This window comes from Rhineura floridana, chromosome 4, assembly GCF_030035675.1.
Source record: "Rhineura floridana isolate rRhiFlo1 chromosome 4, rRhiFlo1.hap2, whole genome shotgun sequence".
Taxonomy (NCBI): Eukaryota; Metazoa; Chordata; class Lepidosauria; order Squamata; family Rhineuridae; genus Rhineura; species Rhineura floridana.
The window spans coordinates 63,886,095-63,904,101 of NC_084483.1; the positions used below are offsets into that span (position 1 = coordinate 63,886,095).

The 18,007-nt window shown below is 40.2% G+C and overlaps 1 protein-coding gene across 5 annotated transcripts in view; it reads right to left on the reverse strand.

Annotated features, from left to right (window-relative positions):
* Positions 1 to 18,007, reverse strand: part of PHIP (pleckstrin homology domain interacting protein) — a 184,016-nt gene that overhangs the window by 20,188 nt on the left and 145,821 nt on the right. For all 5 annotated transcript variants that reach the window (XM_061623183.1, XM_061623181.1, XM_061623180.1 and 2 more), the window contains 7 exons: positions 17,768 to 17,893; positions 11,259 to 11,331; positions 7,316 to 7,366; positions 5,896 to 6,045; positions 5,339 to 5,491; positions 2,933 to 3,096; positions 683 to 951 (listed from right to left, as the gene is read on the reverse strand). In XM_061623183.1, coding sequence (XP_061479167.1) covers positions 683 to 951; positions 2,933 to 3,096; positions 5,339 to 5,491; positions 5,896 to 6,045; positions 7,316 to 7,366; positions 11,259 to 11,331; positions 17,768 to 17,893 — 986 coding nt within the window. The remainder of the gene's footprint in view (positions 1 to 682; positions 952 to 2,932; positions 3,097 to 5,338; positions 5,492 to 5,895; positions 6,046 to 7,315; positions 7,367 to 11,258; positions 11,332 to 17,767; positions 17,894 to 18,007) is intronic.

The following is an 18,007-nucleotide window of genomic DNA, read 5'->3' on the forward strand; positions in this document are numbered from 1 at the left end:
AGGATTGGACCCATAAATCTAAACTTCACCAGAAAGTGGTCTGACCACGACAATGGGGTGACATCCACCTCCACCCATCTGCAGAACACCACTTCCTCCATCTGGAGCCCTAATCAAGTTGAGGGTGTGCCCTGCCATATGCATTGGGGTGACAACTTGAGACAGCCCCATGGTTGTCATGAGAGCCATGAAGTCCCAAGCTGGAACACTAGAGGCAGCCTCAGCAGGGACACTGAAATCATCCAGGACTATCATTTTGGGCTCCTCCAGCCGAGACAGCCTCCGCCAGCTCAGTCAGAGAAACTGCCGGCCAGCAGGATGAACAGTACACCAGCAGCAACCCTAGTTTACTGTCTCCTACAACAGCCTAGAGGTGACATAACTAAGTTTCCCTCTGTCTGAACATGAAGGGAGCAGGGAGGAAGATTATAAAAGAAAAACTCCATGTGACAAAAAAGAAAAGCAGCAAGGTAAGCCTGCTTCCTCACCCCACCTGCCCCAAGCTGGCAGGGCTTTGGAAGTGATTGTAAATCTGCCACTTTGCATCCCCCGTTAGGACTGCACTCCCAGTCTTCCAAATCTTAATATAAACATACATGTGAGCTACAACTATTTTCTCTGCAGTGGAAACCATAATATTTTAAGTTCCAAATCTGTACTGTTTAAAAATACATCTACCCACCTGATTTCCCTGATGTAACAGTTGCACTAGGTTTCACATTTAAAGGCTTTCCTCCTGATGAAGAAGTTGATGGTTGTTCATTAACAGCCATTTCTGTTACTGCCCTAGTACTCCTTGTTCGGACCAAAGTCGCCGAGTCAGCTGCTTTTCCATTCATCTGAGCAGCAACATTTCTCAAGGATGTTGAACGTGAAGGTGCAGAGGGTGAAGGTGCAGCAGTGGGTTCAGTTTTCTGCTGTGGTTTTATTAATCTTCGTTTTCTATCAGGACTACAAACACATGACAAGTCTGACAACTGGTGCTATTTTATATGGTAAAATAATAGCAACAGGCCCTGGTCATCAACCAATTTAATCAGTGAGCCACACCATGGAGGTGACTGTGTGTATGGTCCAATTCACCCACGCATCCTTCTTTCAATGCCTACCCAGCAATTCAGAACGCTCATTTTAACCTTTAGAGGCATAAATAACTTGGGCGACAGGCATCCAAGGAACTGTCTGCTCCCATTTGAACCTGCCCAGGTCTTAGAATTCTCCGTGGAAACTCTTCCCAGCATGTTCCTGCTATTGAATATTAGATGAGTGGTAACCTAGGAGAGATCTGATATGTTATTTCATCATTTTAAATTAAATAATTATTAAATATTAAAATGTGGTGCTCTGACTCTGGAATGGTCTCCCTTAGGGAAGACTACTTCACACATACCTTAATCAGCTTTATGCATCAGATTAGATTTTTTATTATCTAGGTTTTTAAATATAGTTTAATGTCTGAACTAATACTGTTACTTCTAGGTTTTTAGTTGACTTTAAGTGTTAATAATTGCTTTATTGCTGGTTTCCAAGTATTGGCTCATACATTGTTTACTGTGTTAAGCCTTGCTTTTTAATGGTGATTTATCTATGAATGATATATGCCATCTTGAAAATTGCTGCAAGATGCAATATCTATTTTTTCTTTTCTAATTAAACAGATTTCAGTCACTGCTTATCTCTCCCACTTTCATTCTTTCACTGCCTGAAACAGCATGAGGAAGTTGAGGATCTCCTTCCTCCTAATCTCTTTCAGGAAGCGACAAAAAGAAAGAGTTGCTAACAAGATGGGTATCAGCAGATGCCCCTAGGTGGGTCAGGTTTGGACAATAAGACATCAAACTACCAACACTTACACTAGACCACTAGATTCTTTTAAGTAGTTTCTTCCAGTAGTTTCTTTTCAGACTATCAGGAAAAATGTATTTTGAAAAATCATTTGCTGAAAAGTAGTCACTGCAAATGCCCAATTCACTGGATTGTATCCAGTGGTAGCTTTGTTTTAGAGAGCTGTTCTTCAACCTGGGGTCACCAGATGTTGTTGGACAACTCCCATAATCCTTGGCCATTGGCTAGGCTGGCTGGGGTTGATGGGAGTTGTAGTTCAACAACATCTGGGGACCCAAGATTGAAGAACAGTGTTTTAGAGGAAAGTGCTTCCACTTGTACAGCTTGGAGCACCTGGTATTGACTGATCCCACCCACCCCCTCACCTGCAGCCTTTTGCATCGTATTCCATTCTATTCTGGAAGGTCCCAAAAGCCTCAGGAACAACCTTTCAGAGGAGGGCATTTTAGTGGGTAGGAGGAATTAGTGAAAATCAGGTGCCCTGCCTTACATGAATGGAACTGATTTCTACTAAGGCAAAGCCAACCAGAATACAACCCACTTTATTCGGATGTGTATGTGGACACTTAGGAATACTCTTAATAGTCCCAGTTCAATGAACCCATACATGCACAGGCCCTTCAACACAGAGACACGGTTCCTGTTCACTTTACAGTGTACAGAACATGCATGCAGTGCTTCACCCTGCTGCAAACCACCAAGTTAAATGGAAAAGTCCCTTGCTCATGTGAAATGGTCCATACATTTCTTGTTTACTTCAATACATGCATAACAACTCTCAGGCTGGTTATATATGCCCATATGAGGAGGTATGTCCTAGATTATGTTTCTCTCTGCACACAAGAGTCTGTTGAAATGATTTGGTTGAGAACAACCCCTAAACTAAGGGGTCAAGTGGCCTCTTCTACGATAGCAGCACCTTAGCCAACTGGACTGGAAGAATGGAAACTAGCCCTGAGCCTGTTCATGGGACTAAGAGAGCAAACTTTTAATGCAATGTACAGAATTAATAAAAGGAATAACAACTGCCACACCAATGTAGATAATTCAGATACTGCATTCAGAAGAACAAAAGATTGTACCTTACCTTGATGCAGCACTACTAGAAAGAGAACTGCTTCTACTTCTTTTCTTCCTTCTCTTTTTAATTGTGCTCCTTTTATGAAAACGCAAAGCTGATTTGTAATCTGATAAGATGGAACTAATGTGTTCTTCAAAGAAGGCAGAGAGACGCAGGCTCATGCTGTAAATCTATTGAAAATATTAAAGAGTATTAATATGACCATAAATTTTGAACAATTGTTTCAAATTTCAGTTTGTACCTATAGGATTCAATGTAGTAACAGACAACTCAATGCACACATAAAACAAGATCAACTTTGCATTATGGGTCCAGCAGCTCTGCATGGAAGATCCCAATAGGATTAAACAGAACCCAGTTCTCTTTCCCCCACCCCACCCCCCTTCCCAATACCACAAGGGGAATATTAGAAGGAATATGCACAGTTCCTGACCCAGCTGTGTACTCTCTACAACTTCCAAGTTACTTGTACTCGGAACATGAGCAACCTACACTGGGAAGGGCTGGATGGGGATAGGAGAGGTGCAACAGTTCTCACATCCATATTAACATTCCATCCTGTCACATTGCCTGTGTGCATGCCCATGTGCAGGAAGGATATGTAGATGGGGAATAAGGATCTATTGAATTGCATCAGGATCTTCCACTGTAATTCATGTTCTGTGCCATTGGTATAAATGGATAGTTCTCAGAGAATCATGCAGATAGTTTGTGCACATTTTGTGGTTAAAATACACTATTTTGATTGTACACTCTGTCTTCATATTCCAGCTAAACTTTGGTCATCATCTCACTAAACACAAACACACAGGGTAGTATCAATGGTAGTCCTACTCAGAGTAGACCCATTGACAGGAATATACTTCACTAACTTAGGTTCTTTAATCTCAATGTGTCTACTCTGAGTAGGGCTTAGTTGAATACAACCCATAAAAATAAATCTTGATAAATGCTACAATGTATTATTGATTCCGAATTCTTTAGAAGAAGGCGAAGGACTAAGTGTACAAAATGTCCTGTTGTTTAAAAACAAATGAGTAACACCACAACTACTGATGTAGGCTACAAAAGAGGGATAGAGATGGGACCGCAGGGTCTCTCCATCTGTTCTGCTAAAAGGCCAGCTCCATCAGATTCCTGAGAAAATACTGTAGTTTAGTGGTAGAGCATGCAGAAGGTCCTGGGTTCAACCCCTGGCTCTCCAGATAGGTCTAGGGATGTCCCATCTACAGTCATGGAGAGTAACTGCCAGTCAGTGTTGACCATTAGTCTTCAATGTTTTCACACCTAGGACCTACTTTTTATCTAAACTTGCAATTTCAAGATCCATTTCTTAATTTTTTTGCCATTTATGTGTATGATGGTGGTTTTGCTGTTGTGACCCATCTCAGAGCAAGCCACAACCTGGTAGTGGGTCTTGATCCACCAGTTGTAGATTAATCATGTAGACAATACTGAGCTGTCTATGTTCCTCCCTCAACTGTCATCTGCAGCAACTATTCCATCAAGCTATAGGGAGAAGGGACTGCACAGCCTCTCCATCAGCAATGCTGAAAGAACAGCAGCTTTTGGAATCCTTGGAATCTTTCCATTTGAACTTGTCAATATAAGAACTCTGTAATGAAGAAACTGCCCAGCCCACCCCCGGTGCTCCAAATCATTTTCCTTTTATGTCATATCTTTTAAATTGTAAAGCTAGAGCATGGACTGCCTTATCACTGACATTTAAACTGCTCTCATGGATTATTGTGGCTAAAGAGGAGTGTTGAAATACTCTGCAAGAACTCACTTAAATGTAGGTTAAAAACATATGCCCCCAAAGCAAACTTAAAGTAAACTTATTTAGACATCTCTGGAAAAAACAATGAAGAAAGTAACATCCATGTTTGTACTTTGCCACTTCAGTTTTACTGAATACTTGCTTCACAGGCTATCAGAACTTGATGACATCAAGGGAAGATCAGCTGTGCAACAAAGAGCACTATTTTCTCATAAGCAGGTCAATTAAAGATCAATATTCTTAGAGTACTGAATTATATGTTTGCTTACAGTACAATTTCCATACCATTTTAGTTATAGTTGTTTAAACATTTATCCATTCAAACCCCAGAGACAAACATCAATAGATGACAAAAATTGTACGTTGCAGCTGTTTTAATACAGAGTTTAAAAAAGAAATCTTATTAGTGCATTACTCTTGTTTATCAAATTTTCTAGATTGCTTCATTGTACCAAATAAGGTATTATTTCAGATAACACTAAATATGCCTTTAAAACACTTTAAAATTAAACTTCTCAGCCATATTTTGGCATCCATATTAAAATCAATTACACATTCAAATTTTCTAGAAACAAACACAGCACTTAGACATCATTTCAACAAATGTCTAGAAATAAATTATGAAGCCATACTCTTGATCTTTTGCATGGTGTATAAACCTTGGAGTTGCTGAAGATTAGCCTCACATCTTTACACAATTCCATTGGTGATTCATAATTCCCTGCTTCTAGCGTTTCCCGAACAGTGGCAAAATCCATCGGCGTATCAATAATGTCTCTGTAATCCTTTAAAAATGTTTAGAAACATTAATAAACTGATTTCAACAATCTAAGATTAAATTGCTAATTATTGAAAGAGCAGAAAAACTGCATAAGCCTGTGTGTAAAACCAGAAATCTTAAATTTAAACTGTCTTTTAAGCCCAGGGGGAATATCACCTACTAGGGAAAGGTGTAAAAACTTTGAATGTCCTACAAATCATTTAGACTTACTGCAAAATGAACAGGCTCAAAAAAAACCCAATGTATGAAATGCCAAATACAACTGCATCTGTAGGGAAATGGAAAATAATATGTTGCTTAAACTGAAAATCATTGTCATTTACTTAACAAAAAGTGACAGGTATTCTTCCACTTCAGTTAATTAAGGAGGATGTCTGGGAAGAAATTTTAATATTTTCAAATACTCACTGGATATTCAAGAAGATCCACTGGTTGGCGAAAAGGTTCAGAATCCTCACACTGAAATATGAGATTCAACAATTCCTGGCATTGTCTCTTCCATGCCTGAATATCATATGATTGAGCTCTGTTACGCAACCTCCTCTTTGGCTGATGATCCTAGGAAAGCAATATTGAATATGGCTTATTAAATAAATAGTTCTTACAAATCAAACAAGAAAACTAATTATCCCTTTGTGGAGAAATGCTGTATATGTGGCGGTTTGTGTTTTGAAGGAAAAAAATATTTTGTGACCTTTAGTTCAAGGCCTTTAACTGTTACTATGTTGCAATTTTGTTTAGCAGTAGCTGCTTGATGACAGGTTATGAGAAGGGAAAGAGAGGGAGCCGGGACTATTGTTTTGAGTATTTATCAGGCAAATTCATTCTTACTGGTCTGGGTGGCAGCAGACTCTTGATTGGCTGGAGGCTGTAATCAATTGGGAGTTAAGAGTCAGAGAGAGAGTTGATGAGGGAGGTGTGAGGAAGAGACCAGAGAAAACCTTAAGGGAAAGCTGAGGCCTGAATATTAATATACAGTGAATTATTAATACTTGTCTGGTAAAGATCAGGAGAAGGGAGCCAATGGCTGAGTTAGTGTGATGGGCTGCCCTATATAAAGGTCTTACCAGAGGAAGGTTACATATGTGAGTTTTTACAGTTGGCTAAAGTACAGCCAGAATTATAACCAGGAGAGCTTTGGCAGTCAGGAGACTGTTGCCAGGAACTGCACAGGATTGTGACTGCATTTGGCTGGGGTGGAGGTTTAGGGAATTTGGCCTGAGGTAAAAGCCACTCAGAGGTTGGTGTCAGCAACAGTGTCCCTTGAGCCTTTAGAAACTGTCAGTAAGCACCATTGAGATTCCAAGGTAAATATCCATATTTCTTTATGTACATACCATCCCCTTTAATAAACCAACAATCTTAGTTGTAAATTCATCCTATCTCTACTGCAGGTGTCCCTCTCATGCTACTAGGAGGTTATGAAAGCATTCTGAGTCAATTGGTGGCAGCAGAAAATTAAAGTAAAACTGTGTCTATACAAAGTAATGCTGAAGCACTAGCTTTCCCCAACAAGCTTTAATGGTGATTTACCAAATGTTTTAGTAATGTGGCCAGAAAGAGAAAAATAAGTGTTTGGAATCTACCGGTTAATTTTAGCCTAAAGTCTTGAAATGAAAATCCTTCCCTCTGTTGTGCATCCTCTGATGGTATTCTGCAGGTTCTAGACCACCATTTGGAAAATCAATCATTCTAACATTTATTGAAACAAACAATCAATAAATTCAAATATGAAGATAAACATTGTCAAAGTAGCCTTAATAAAAGTTATTTATTCCAGCTTCACACACAGCCAAAGCAGAAATCACTGATGTAAATCAAAAATTACCTTCCTCTTTCTTGTGGAAGTGCCTGGCATGTTAATGTCTTTCTCTTCTTCCTTTGAGCAATAAAATATTGATCACATGATGTAAAAATATTAAGCATGTGAATTTTTTTTAGCTTTGGTACAATTTCATATTGATTTGCTTATGCTTCCTTTCTATTTAGAGCCTGCAGATCTGAAACTATTTTTACATTTTAAGGACCTACTTTCATATACAGCAGCTACATGCACAGAAATGCTTGTAACTGCTGCTAGTTCTAATGGTTTCCTTGAAACAAGGCCCACAAATGGACATCTTCCACAATCCCCCCTTTGTGCAATGTTTATTAGCAAAGCAGCTTTTTGGGGGTAGGGGTATACAGTTTATGATAAAAGCACACAACTTGTTTTATACAAAGAGTGCCCCATGAAGCTCATATTAAGACAGGTATGTACTCCTAATATTCTCAAATTTTATAAAGGCGGCTGTTAATTTTTAACAAGGACAGGGATTACACAGCCACAAGAGTGGCTGTATACTATAGTTAGCCTGGATTTTTCACATTCCGCAATGTTAAATTGAAAATACCCTGCCATGCCATTCTGATCCTTCCCATAAACTCATTTCAAAACAAAACCTTACAAAACTTACAGTCCTGAACTCAGAACAAAATGTTCACAGAGTACCTGTAATCCTATTACTGACCTTGCCCCATATTCTGACCTTCATCTTCTGCAGTTTAAAAGTTAAAAATATGCCTGGCTGATTTTCAATTAATTTAAGAAATTTAGCATTGAACTCAATGATAATGTCAGGCATGCTCAGTAAGAACCAACTGTCAGTGTTCTAAAAGCTAGACTCACAGCTGCTGGGCTTGCCTATTCAGGGGGCTACACCCACACCAGACTTTGATTTCACATGAGACAGTCATGGCTTCCCCCAGAGAATCCTGGCAAGGGTAGTTTGTGAAGGAGGCTGAGAGGAGACTCCTATTCCCCTGACAGAGCTCCAGTGGACAGAGTGGTTTACCAGTCACCCGCTCAGACTGAAGCTCTGTGAGTGGAACAGGGCATCTCCTAGCAACTCTCAGCACCCTTCACTAACTACACTTCACAAGATTCTTTGGGAGAAGCCATGTCTTCCTAAAGTGAAATAAAGGTGTGGTGTGGATGTAGCCAGGGACAGCTTTGGTTTAAATTTGCGTGGGAGGCTACACGTGCCTGCTGTAGAATAAACAGGTGGGGGAAACCCTCAAAAAGAAAGATATTGTTCACAATGTTTTCCTTTTGGAAAGGAAAGGGGCTTCCTCTCTGCCCAGTGCCCACCCAAACTCCTCTCCTCCCCCCACTGCTCCCCCATCCTAAGCATTATTGCACAGGAGTAAATCCCACTGAACTCAAAAAGCATGCAAATGATCCTCCTATCCCCTCCCTCCTATCCCCTCCCTCTTGCCCCTTCCCTCTCCCTTACTTCACCCCTCCCTTCCCCTCCCCCAGCCCCTTCCAATCCCCTCCTCCTCCTTCTTCCCCTCTCCTCCCCTCCACTCTCTGCCCTTCCCCATGGTCAGTTTTACCTATCCTAGGACTATGACCTGGGAGACCAAGGTTCAAATCCTCACACAGCCATGAAGCTCACGGGTGACCTTGGGCCAGTCACTGCCTCCCAGCCTCAGAGGAAGGCAATGGTAAACCACCTCTGAATACTGCTTACCATGAAAACCCTATTCATAGGGTCGCCATAAATCAGAATCGACTTGAAGGCAGTCCATTTCATTTTCAAGTATGATTGCATGGGAGTAAATCCCATTGAATCTAATAAGTATGCAAATGATCAAACCTGCCCTCCCCTCCTTCTCCCTCCCATCACCTGCCTTTTGCCACTTCCCTCCCCCTTCCTTCACCCCTCCCCCTCCCCTTCCAATCGCATCCTTCCCTCTTGCACTCCTTCTGCTCCCCTCTCCCCTTTTTCTTTCTCTCTACTCTCCCCTTCCCCTCCTCCTCTCTCATGGTCAGTTTTACCTATCCTAGCCATGCTCGCACAGGAGTAAATCCCATTCAACTCAATAAGCATGCAAATGATCAGACCTGCCTTTCCCCTCCTTCCCCTCTCCTCTCCTCCTCCCCTGCCCACTCCAGGCTTCCCTCCCATGGTCAGTTTTATCTATCCTAAGCATGATCGCACAGGACTAAATCCATTCAACTCAATAAACATGCAAATGATCAAATTTACCCCCCTTGTGCCTGTTCCCCTCCTCCCACCCTCCCCTTCCCCTATGGCCAGTTTTACCTATCCTAAGCATGATTGCAGGGGAGTAAATCCCACTGAACTCAATAAGCATGCAAATGATGGATCCATTCTCAGTAAACTTGCACAGAATCCCATTTCTTACCTCCCGGACTAAAAAGCAAGGAAATTCACTAACAGGTAAAAAACCTTGCGGTTTAAACAATGTGCCTATAGCCAACAAATACTGACTGTGAATGACCAACCCATATTGTGTTTGCGTGTTGACAAATATGTAGGGCAGTACAGTATCTCAAAGAAGAGATCAGATCTCCTGATCCCCTGGTGCATTCACTATAGCTGCCCAATTTCCCTGCTTTTCAAAGTTTGATAGAAATATCTGTTGGCTATAGGTACATTCTTAATTTTTGCCTATTAGTGAATAGTTATGAAATTATATGTGATCAGGATTTTTGGATCTGATTTACATTTTCTTAAACCAACATAAAGAACATTAACCAGGCAATGATACATCTGCATTTATACATTTATCTCCATTTCTTAATTAATTTATTTAAGCTATGTGCAGCCATTTTCCTTGAAAGGAAGATGTAGCATCACTATAATAGAAATTCTTGGAATTCCTGGGGGCTTCCTGTAATTCTGCTGAAACAAACATTTACTGTATTCACTATCTCAGGTTCCATGGGACCAATTTAAAAAAATGTATATGATATTTACAATTCTGTGAGTAGTGAGTTCTGAAAGGGAATTATGTAGTGAAAGCATTACCATTTGAAGATTACAGGAAACCTCCAAAAATTCCATTAAATTAAGTTATCAAATCATTCATCATTCTGAAGTTTGAAAATATTAGGAAAGTCTCCCTAGCTTAATTAGAGCTTCACAGATTACACTTTATGTACCAGAAACCAGGCTCTGTGTTTTTAACAAAAAGTACACTATATGTTCATAGTTGGGTGGGCTTTTTGCTAAACATTATGCTCCAAATGTGGGAAGGTAAACAGAGGTATATAGTTCATACCTGCATCTCACCAAAAGTAGCACTTAGACAATAGGATTTTCAAGAAGCTGCACATCTGCAATGAAATTTGCTGTGTGCAGAATGCCTAAGGCTTAAGCATTCAGTGTTATCAGAACAGCATTTTATTTGGGGCAGAGATGTGTACATGTATTCGTGCATGCATAGACTTTCATAGAGTTTGTATGGAGAAATAATGTTCACTCAAAATTTATTATTCAAGTAAAGTGTCATTGCAACGAACAAAATACACAAATACTACTTCACATAAACTAGGATAAAGGAGCAGGGACTAAAAACCATCGCTCCTATGAAGAATATGAAGAACTAGCAAGAATAACTAACTACAACCAAGTAAACTAGGAGCCCTAATTACTGAGTCCTTCAGAGGAAGACTAGGCTAATTTCAAGCATCTTTCCATGGTGCCTAGTCCCAGTCCTAGTCCCAGTTGTGAGACACAAAGCAAACAACTGTCATAACTGAGGCAAGAGGGATAGGACCAATAATGCCATATGCTCTTCAACTGTGCTTGGACCAGCTCATCTAAGACCCCCACATTTCATACTGCATTATAATTTGTATTTGATTTTGATTGCTAAATGCTCCTCTGAGCCAGTTTTGGCAAGAAAAATACAGTAAATAACAAACAAATAAAACCACTACTTTCCAAAGAAATGCATGACATGGTGAGATAGCTTACCTCCTCTGAATCAGACAAGACTTTTTTCTTCATGGTATTATACAGTGGGATTATGTCATAGCAAGCCTGATCTCTGTTCAATACAAACATTATGCATTAATAAGCTTATTTGCATTCACAGTTGCACAGAGTGGCTTGGAAACTGAACAGAAATCCACTGACAGGATACTCCTGCTAGCTAGCTGGCAGGAGGAACCATGTTGCCAGGTTCCCTTTTCCCAGTGCATGCTCTCTGGGTGACCCTCCAGAGTAGCATGAGAGGTTGTGATGGGGGCCGTATGTCAAATCAAAGACAACCGTCCCTCCCCTTTCTGCCAGTGGAAGCCTACATTGGATCAGAGTCCCTTCCATGAATGGAAGGAACCCTTATGTTCATGGAAAAACAATTTAGGCTCTAAGCCCCTGTCTGTACAACACAGAATTTAAAAAAAACAATATATCATATGAATGTTTGGAACTTTTTCACATAGCAATATAACCTTTTTAAAGAGCAATTTTAAAAATGTTTCCTTCTCCAAACATGTAAAAGAATATTCCTAATAAAAACATTGGTGCTCTTTGTCTCTTTCTCCTATTATATTATTCCTGCATCTCTAATCACCAAACCCACCTCTACCCCTCTTCCCCCCCCAAAAAAATTTGCAAAAATTATTCCTGGTAAACCATAACCTCATTCTTTCTGCATAGCCTAGCAGTTAGGCTTTCCTAGTATTTTGCTAGTATTTTATCAAGTTCTTTTTCAATTTTATTAGAAACCAAAACATTGTCTTTCCTATTAACATTTATCCTGAATATTTCGCTGCTGATGTTTATCTAGAAGTATAATGAAGAGAATGGCTGGAAGGAGGGGGACAGAAGACAACTGCCTTGTTTCCAACTATATTGGCAGCAAGTGTAAAGTAGGTGTGCACTCGCGAGGTGTGTTTATGGAGTGTTTAATGCCTGTTTCAAAATAGTGGTGGAGCTAAATTGTTCTGCAAGAAGTTACTGAAATACTGCTTTATTCTTAGCCCAGATTCAGCTATTAACTCTGTCAAACTGCCCTATCTTGTGCTAGTTACACATCTCACTGGAACTATGGTTTTCCTTTTATTTATTTATAATATTTTTATTATAGTGCATTATGAAAAAGTTGTACACATAGGTAACTGTACATCTGTATTGTCTACACTAGAGATGTGAAGGCCTGGAGAAAAACTAGAAAAAAATGGGATATCTCCCACTACAGGTTTAATTGCCCTACTGTCATACTACCCAAGGCTAAGCCTGTTGACCATTGAACCGCACTGTCACTGAGTCTGTTTTCCATCAAGTCTGAAAAACTGTAGCTAAGAGAAGTTATGTCTTTGCCCAGTCTGGGAACGGATAGCCAAGGCCGTTGTCATGGCAGCATCAAGATAGACTGGGAGAGTTCTATCAGTTATCTGTGTTGAGCTGAGTCTTCTGTGTAATGTCTTTGAACTGAGAACTTCTCTCCTAGAGGGGGGGATCTTAAAGCCTTAAGCCATAATGTCTTAATAAAAGACTCTTAACCTGATCTAATGCATCTGAGAAGTTTCTTGAGCAACTTAACTCCAACGTAATGTATGCTGTTTCATGCAACAACGCACACACGTCAACAGGGTTATGGGCCCAGATCCACAGCGCATTACACGGGAGTAAGTTGCTGGTCTGAACGGCAGACGGCGTTCCAGAGGGCAGCTTGATTGATTGTACCAGACAGAGGTGAGCAACATGGCTGTAAACCTGTCTGGGGGAGGCTTGCCAATGGAAAGATTGACGGAAAAGAATTTTGCCAGCTGGAAGCCTAGGATGAGGGCTTTGCTGATAAAAGAGGATTTATGGGACATTATAGATGGACCCCCTCCGGCGGTACTGACCGCGGCCTGGACGCGTAGAGATCAGAAGGCGCAGGCTTTTATACTTCTGGCTCTATCTGACTCTCAACTGCTACACGTGAGAGATGTTACAAACGCCAAACAGATGTGGGACGTGTTGGAAGGCATTCATGTGCAACAGACTGCGGGATCTAGATTGTGTTTGGCACGGAAGCTTTACCAGATGCACTTCACGGGTGAGTGCGAAATGAGTGAGCATCTCACGGAATTCAGACGTTTGTTTGCTGAGCTGACGGACCGAGGCGTCGAGCACTCTGAACTTCAGAAGACCTATCTGATCCTGGCTTCGCTCGATGGGACTTGGAATAATATGGTCATGGCTTTCGAAGCCATGCCTGACGGAGGTCTGAACGTTGCGTTTATTGAGGAAAAGCTGACCCAGGAATGGCAGCGGAGACAAGAGGCGAAAAGTGCTGAGGAAAAGCAAAGAGCCAAGCTGAAAGAAGAAAGCAGCAGCAGACAGGAAAACAAGCAAGAACAGCAACGGCTGAAGGCTTGTTATGCCTGTGGGGCTCGTGGGCATCTCCAGAAAGACTGTGCAGTCAAGCGAAACTCCAGGGACGGAGGCTTGAAGCAGGGAAATGTGAACTTTGTTTGTAAACAGAAGTCTCAAGATTTAGGACCTGTTAACTGGATTGTTGACAGCGGGGCAAGCCATATATTAATTAAAGACAGGAGTTTGTTTTACACGTCTACAAATGAGCAGGACTTTGTTTTACTTGCGGATGGATCGCAGAAGAGCGTGGAAGCCCGAGGTCTGGTGAGATTTGACAAGTTGGGAATACTTTCAGAATGTTTGTTTGTTCCAGAATTAGCTCATAACATTTTGTCAGTCAGAAAACTGGTGAGTTGTGATTTTTCTGTATTGTTCCACAAAGACAAATGTTATGTAAAGAGGGGAGATCAAGTGTGTTTGCAGGGAAGCCTTAATGATTCACAGTTTGTAATAAAGAGCAGTCAAGCAGGGTGTGCTGTGTTAAATGCTGAGGCACAGGTACATCAGGGCTGCGTCCATGAATGGCATCAAAGGCTGGGGCATGCAAACCTTGACACGATTAAGAAAACCCCAATGCATAGTGAAGACATGCGTTTAAGAGATTGTGGACAGTTAATGGATTCTGATTCTTGTCATAAAGCTAAAATGACTATTGCACCAATTAACTGGGAGGCTGAAAGAACCACAACAGCTCCCTACCAGCTAGTTCATGTTGATTTATCAGGGCCAATAAATGCTTCACGCGGAGGTGCAAAATTCTTTATGGTACTGGTAGATGATTTCTCTAGATACACGAATCTTTATTTGCTCAAGCATAAAAGTGAAGCTGAACAAAAGCTGAAGCTGTTCATTAAGAGAATTGAAACTCAACATGGCGTCACTGTGAAAGCGATACACTCAGACCAGGGAGGGGAATTCACGAGTAAAGCATTGAGTGACTTCCTTGAGAGTAAGGGAATAAAACAGAATTTTACTGCTCCATACAGCCCGTTTTCCAATGGAACTGCAGAGAGAAAAAAACAGGGTGCTGCAAGAAGCAATGAGAGCCATGTTAATGGATTGCAGTTTAGGGAATTCTTTCTGGGCAGAAGCAATTCTTTATGCGAATTATATTCACAACAGGGTATTACACAGTGCACTTGGAATGTCTCCTTATGAGAAAATCACCGGCAGAAAACCAAAAATACAACACATTCAAAAATTCGGGGCAAGATGCTGGATCCACATTCCACAGGGAAAAAGGAGGGGCAAGCTTGCGCCCAGAGCACTGCAAGGTTTTGTTTTGGGATTTCAGAATGCATATTTCAGAGTTTGGTGTCCAGAAACACAGCAGTTAATTCTGAGCAGAAGCATTAAAGTCTCAGAAAAACCTTGGGATCAAAGGGAAACAGTCATTCTTACAGGGTCAGATGACACACAATCACAAACATTTAAGCCAAATCCAGACATAAAGGTGGAGGGCACACATATTCCTCTCAGAGATACGTTAAATGAGCTCATTTGTGGGAAACGAAGATCAAAGAAACGTAAGGCTGAGGAAATGGAATCTCCTGCGCAGGCTGTGCCAAGCACAAGCACAGATGGGGGGGCAGAGAGAGCAGAAGCCCTAGTGCCATTAAGACGTTCTACAAGAGTAAACATAGGGAAACCGCCAGAAAGATATACTGTGGGGGTAATTACCAGTCCTGGAATGCATAAACTGGTGGAAATGGATCCTGACACTTTGTATTTGACATGTCTACAGCCAAAGTTTGATTGAATAAAGTGTTAGCTAAATGTACAGAGATGTTCTGAACTGTACTGCAATGTAAGCTGTATTGCAAGATGTATTGGAGAAATGTATTGTTGTTATTGTTGTAATGAGTTACAGACATGATGGGAAAAAGGGGGGATTGTTGACCATTGAACCGCACTGTCACTGAGTCTGTTTTCCATCAAGTCTGAAAAACTGTAGCTAAGAGAAGTTATGTCTTTGTCCAGTCTGGGAACGGATAGCCAAGGCCATTGTCATGGCAGCATCAAGATAGACTGGGAGAATTCTAGCAGTTATCTGTGTTGAGCTGAGTCTTCAGTCTTTGAACTGAGAACTTCTCTCCTAGAGGGGGGGATCTTAAAGCCTTAAGCCATAATGTCTTAATAAAAGACTCTTAACCTGATCTAATGCATCTGAGAAGTTTCTTGAGCAACTTAACTCCAACGTAACGTATGCTGTTTCACGCAACAACGCACACACATCAACAAAGCCACGGTTTGGCTTAGTGTTATGTCTAAACCCAGGCTTATGGTTGGTCTCGCTCTTGGTTTGTTCTTGGGCTGCTGCTCATTATTTGTTTGAGGCAGAGAAACCATGACTCTGGGTTTGCAAGTGGTTTCAGGGTCAAAAATATTGACACCACCTATTATACAGGATGGTACTGACTTTGCACATGGAAAAGAGATCAATATATTAATATTTATCAATATGAAAGCAGTATTTGAGAAACAAGGCCTGTCCACATATCAAAACACAAACATACTTGCAACTTAACATAAATAAAAACAGCTCTGATGTCAGCTTTTAATAATGTAACCAAAAGAGCTTTTACATTTTTTCTTATATTTATTGTTTAATATTAACCAAAAACGAAACAAATCCCCCCGCCACTACAGGAGTTCCAAAGACATTAAACGGGAAAAAGAAAAGATTTAAAGTCATTTCATTACTTTAGGAATATAAGATATATTTTGTATAACTTAGTTTGCCATAAAATTATCATGTTTGGTATGTTAAAAGTACAATTTATTCAAATAATTACAAATTGAATTTTACTTTTTTATTTTTTTTCTTGTTACTAATAGAGCTATAAGCTGATGAACTGTAAGGAACCTAGCATCTCTTTGGTTTTGCCAGTTTCTGAGGAGCAGGCAAAAATATCCAATAAAAATCAAATAAACAATCAACATTAAAGAAAAATAATTTTGTATGTATTATGAAAATTATTATGTCTCCTCCAGTCCTCCACAGTGTCAAGTAAACATAAACTTGACTCCCATCAGCCCAATCCAGTGGCCATGCTGGCTGGGGCTGGTGGGGGTTGCAGTTCAGGGAGGTGACTTTTCCAAGCTCTGCATTTTAAGGACAGATTACCTCCAGGCCTGTAAAGAACCTTGTTTTTTTAAGAATGTTAATATTTTGTTGTTTGAATTTTTGTGCACTGTATTCTTTTCTGATGTGTATTTTGTATTTGTGTTTATTTTATTTTTTTGTGAGCTGCTTTGAGGGCCTTTGGCCAAAAGGCTGCATAGAAATAGAATAAATAAATAAATGTAATTTCCATAGAAAGTGCTGAGAAGGGGGGGGAGACACAATGAATAGTCTGAAATGTCATCAGTCTCATTCCCTGAGCTACCACTATCAGTTTCTGCTTCTTTGTGTTACTCTGTACTTTCTCCCACTCCTAGTCCTAGTCAGGAAGACAGAAACAGATCTCTCAACTATGCCAACAAGAAGAAGCCCACAAGCAAAGAAGGTACTGAATACTTCTTCCTTCTCTTGTGTCAGTGGGAGTACATTCATGAACAGAAATGCATCTTGCCCTTGTATTTGAGAGGTATACTTCTCAATGTACCACACAGGACTTGATTGTCCTCAGTATACAGGAATTGTAATGATCTGATACTGTACACATCTTCCTGTTGCATATTTTTAGAAATTATTTGGTGGGAGTAAAGATATGAACACTTTGCCTTAACATTTTATTCATTATTCTAAATGAAAAATTTTCATAATCCTTTTTTTAATTTTTCTAACTTAGCTTTCCAGGGAAAAGTGAAAAAAGCCACACATTTCCCCCTGAACTTTTCCATTTTTTTTCTAGGCCTTCACATTTCTACCTTGCAGTAACAAAAACAAAACTACGTTAGTCTACCATGGAATTTACCAAGATCCAGCTTGTTTCTGGAAGAGTGGCACTTACTGAAAAACTGAAAACTATTATTCACATGGACAATTAATGGTACATTCTCACCCATTCTAAACATAAATACTGTAAGCTACAGATAAAAAACATGTAAATAATTCATATGTTTAAAATCATTTTTCAGAATATGCACTCTAGGTCTACTCATTAGCTTACTTTATGAAGTGTAGCAGGAGGTCTGTGACAAACTTGGCAGATTTAACAATGGGGCTTCCTGGTTCATTGAATGTCCGTGTATTATATTCAATATACCGAACTTCCCACATAAGTGAAGAAAGTCGCCTATGAAATGAAAAATAAGTGTATAAGTACTAAAAGTGTTTTTATTTATTATTTATTTATTACATTTATACCCAGCCTTTCTTTCACCATGGAACCCAAGGCAGCATATATGTT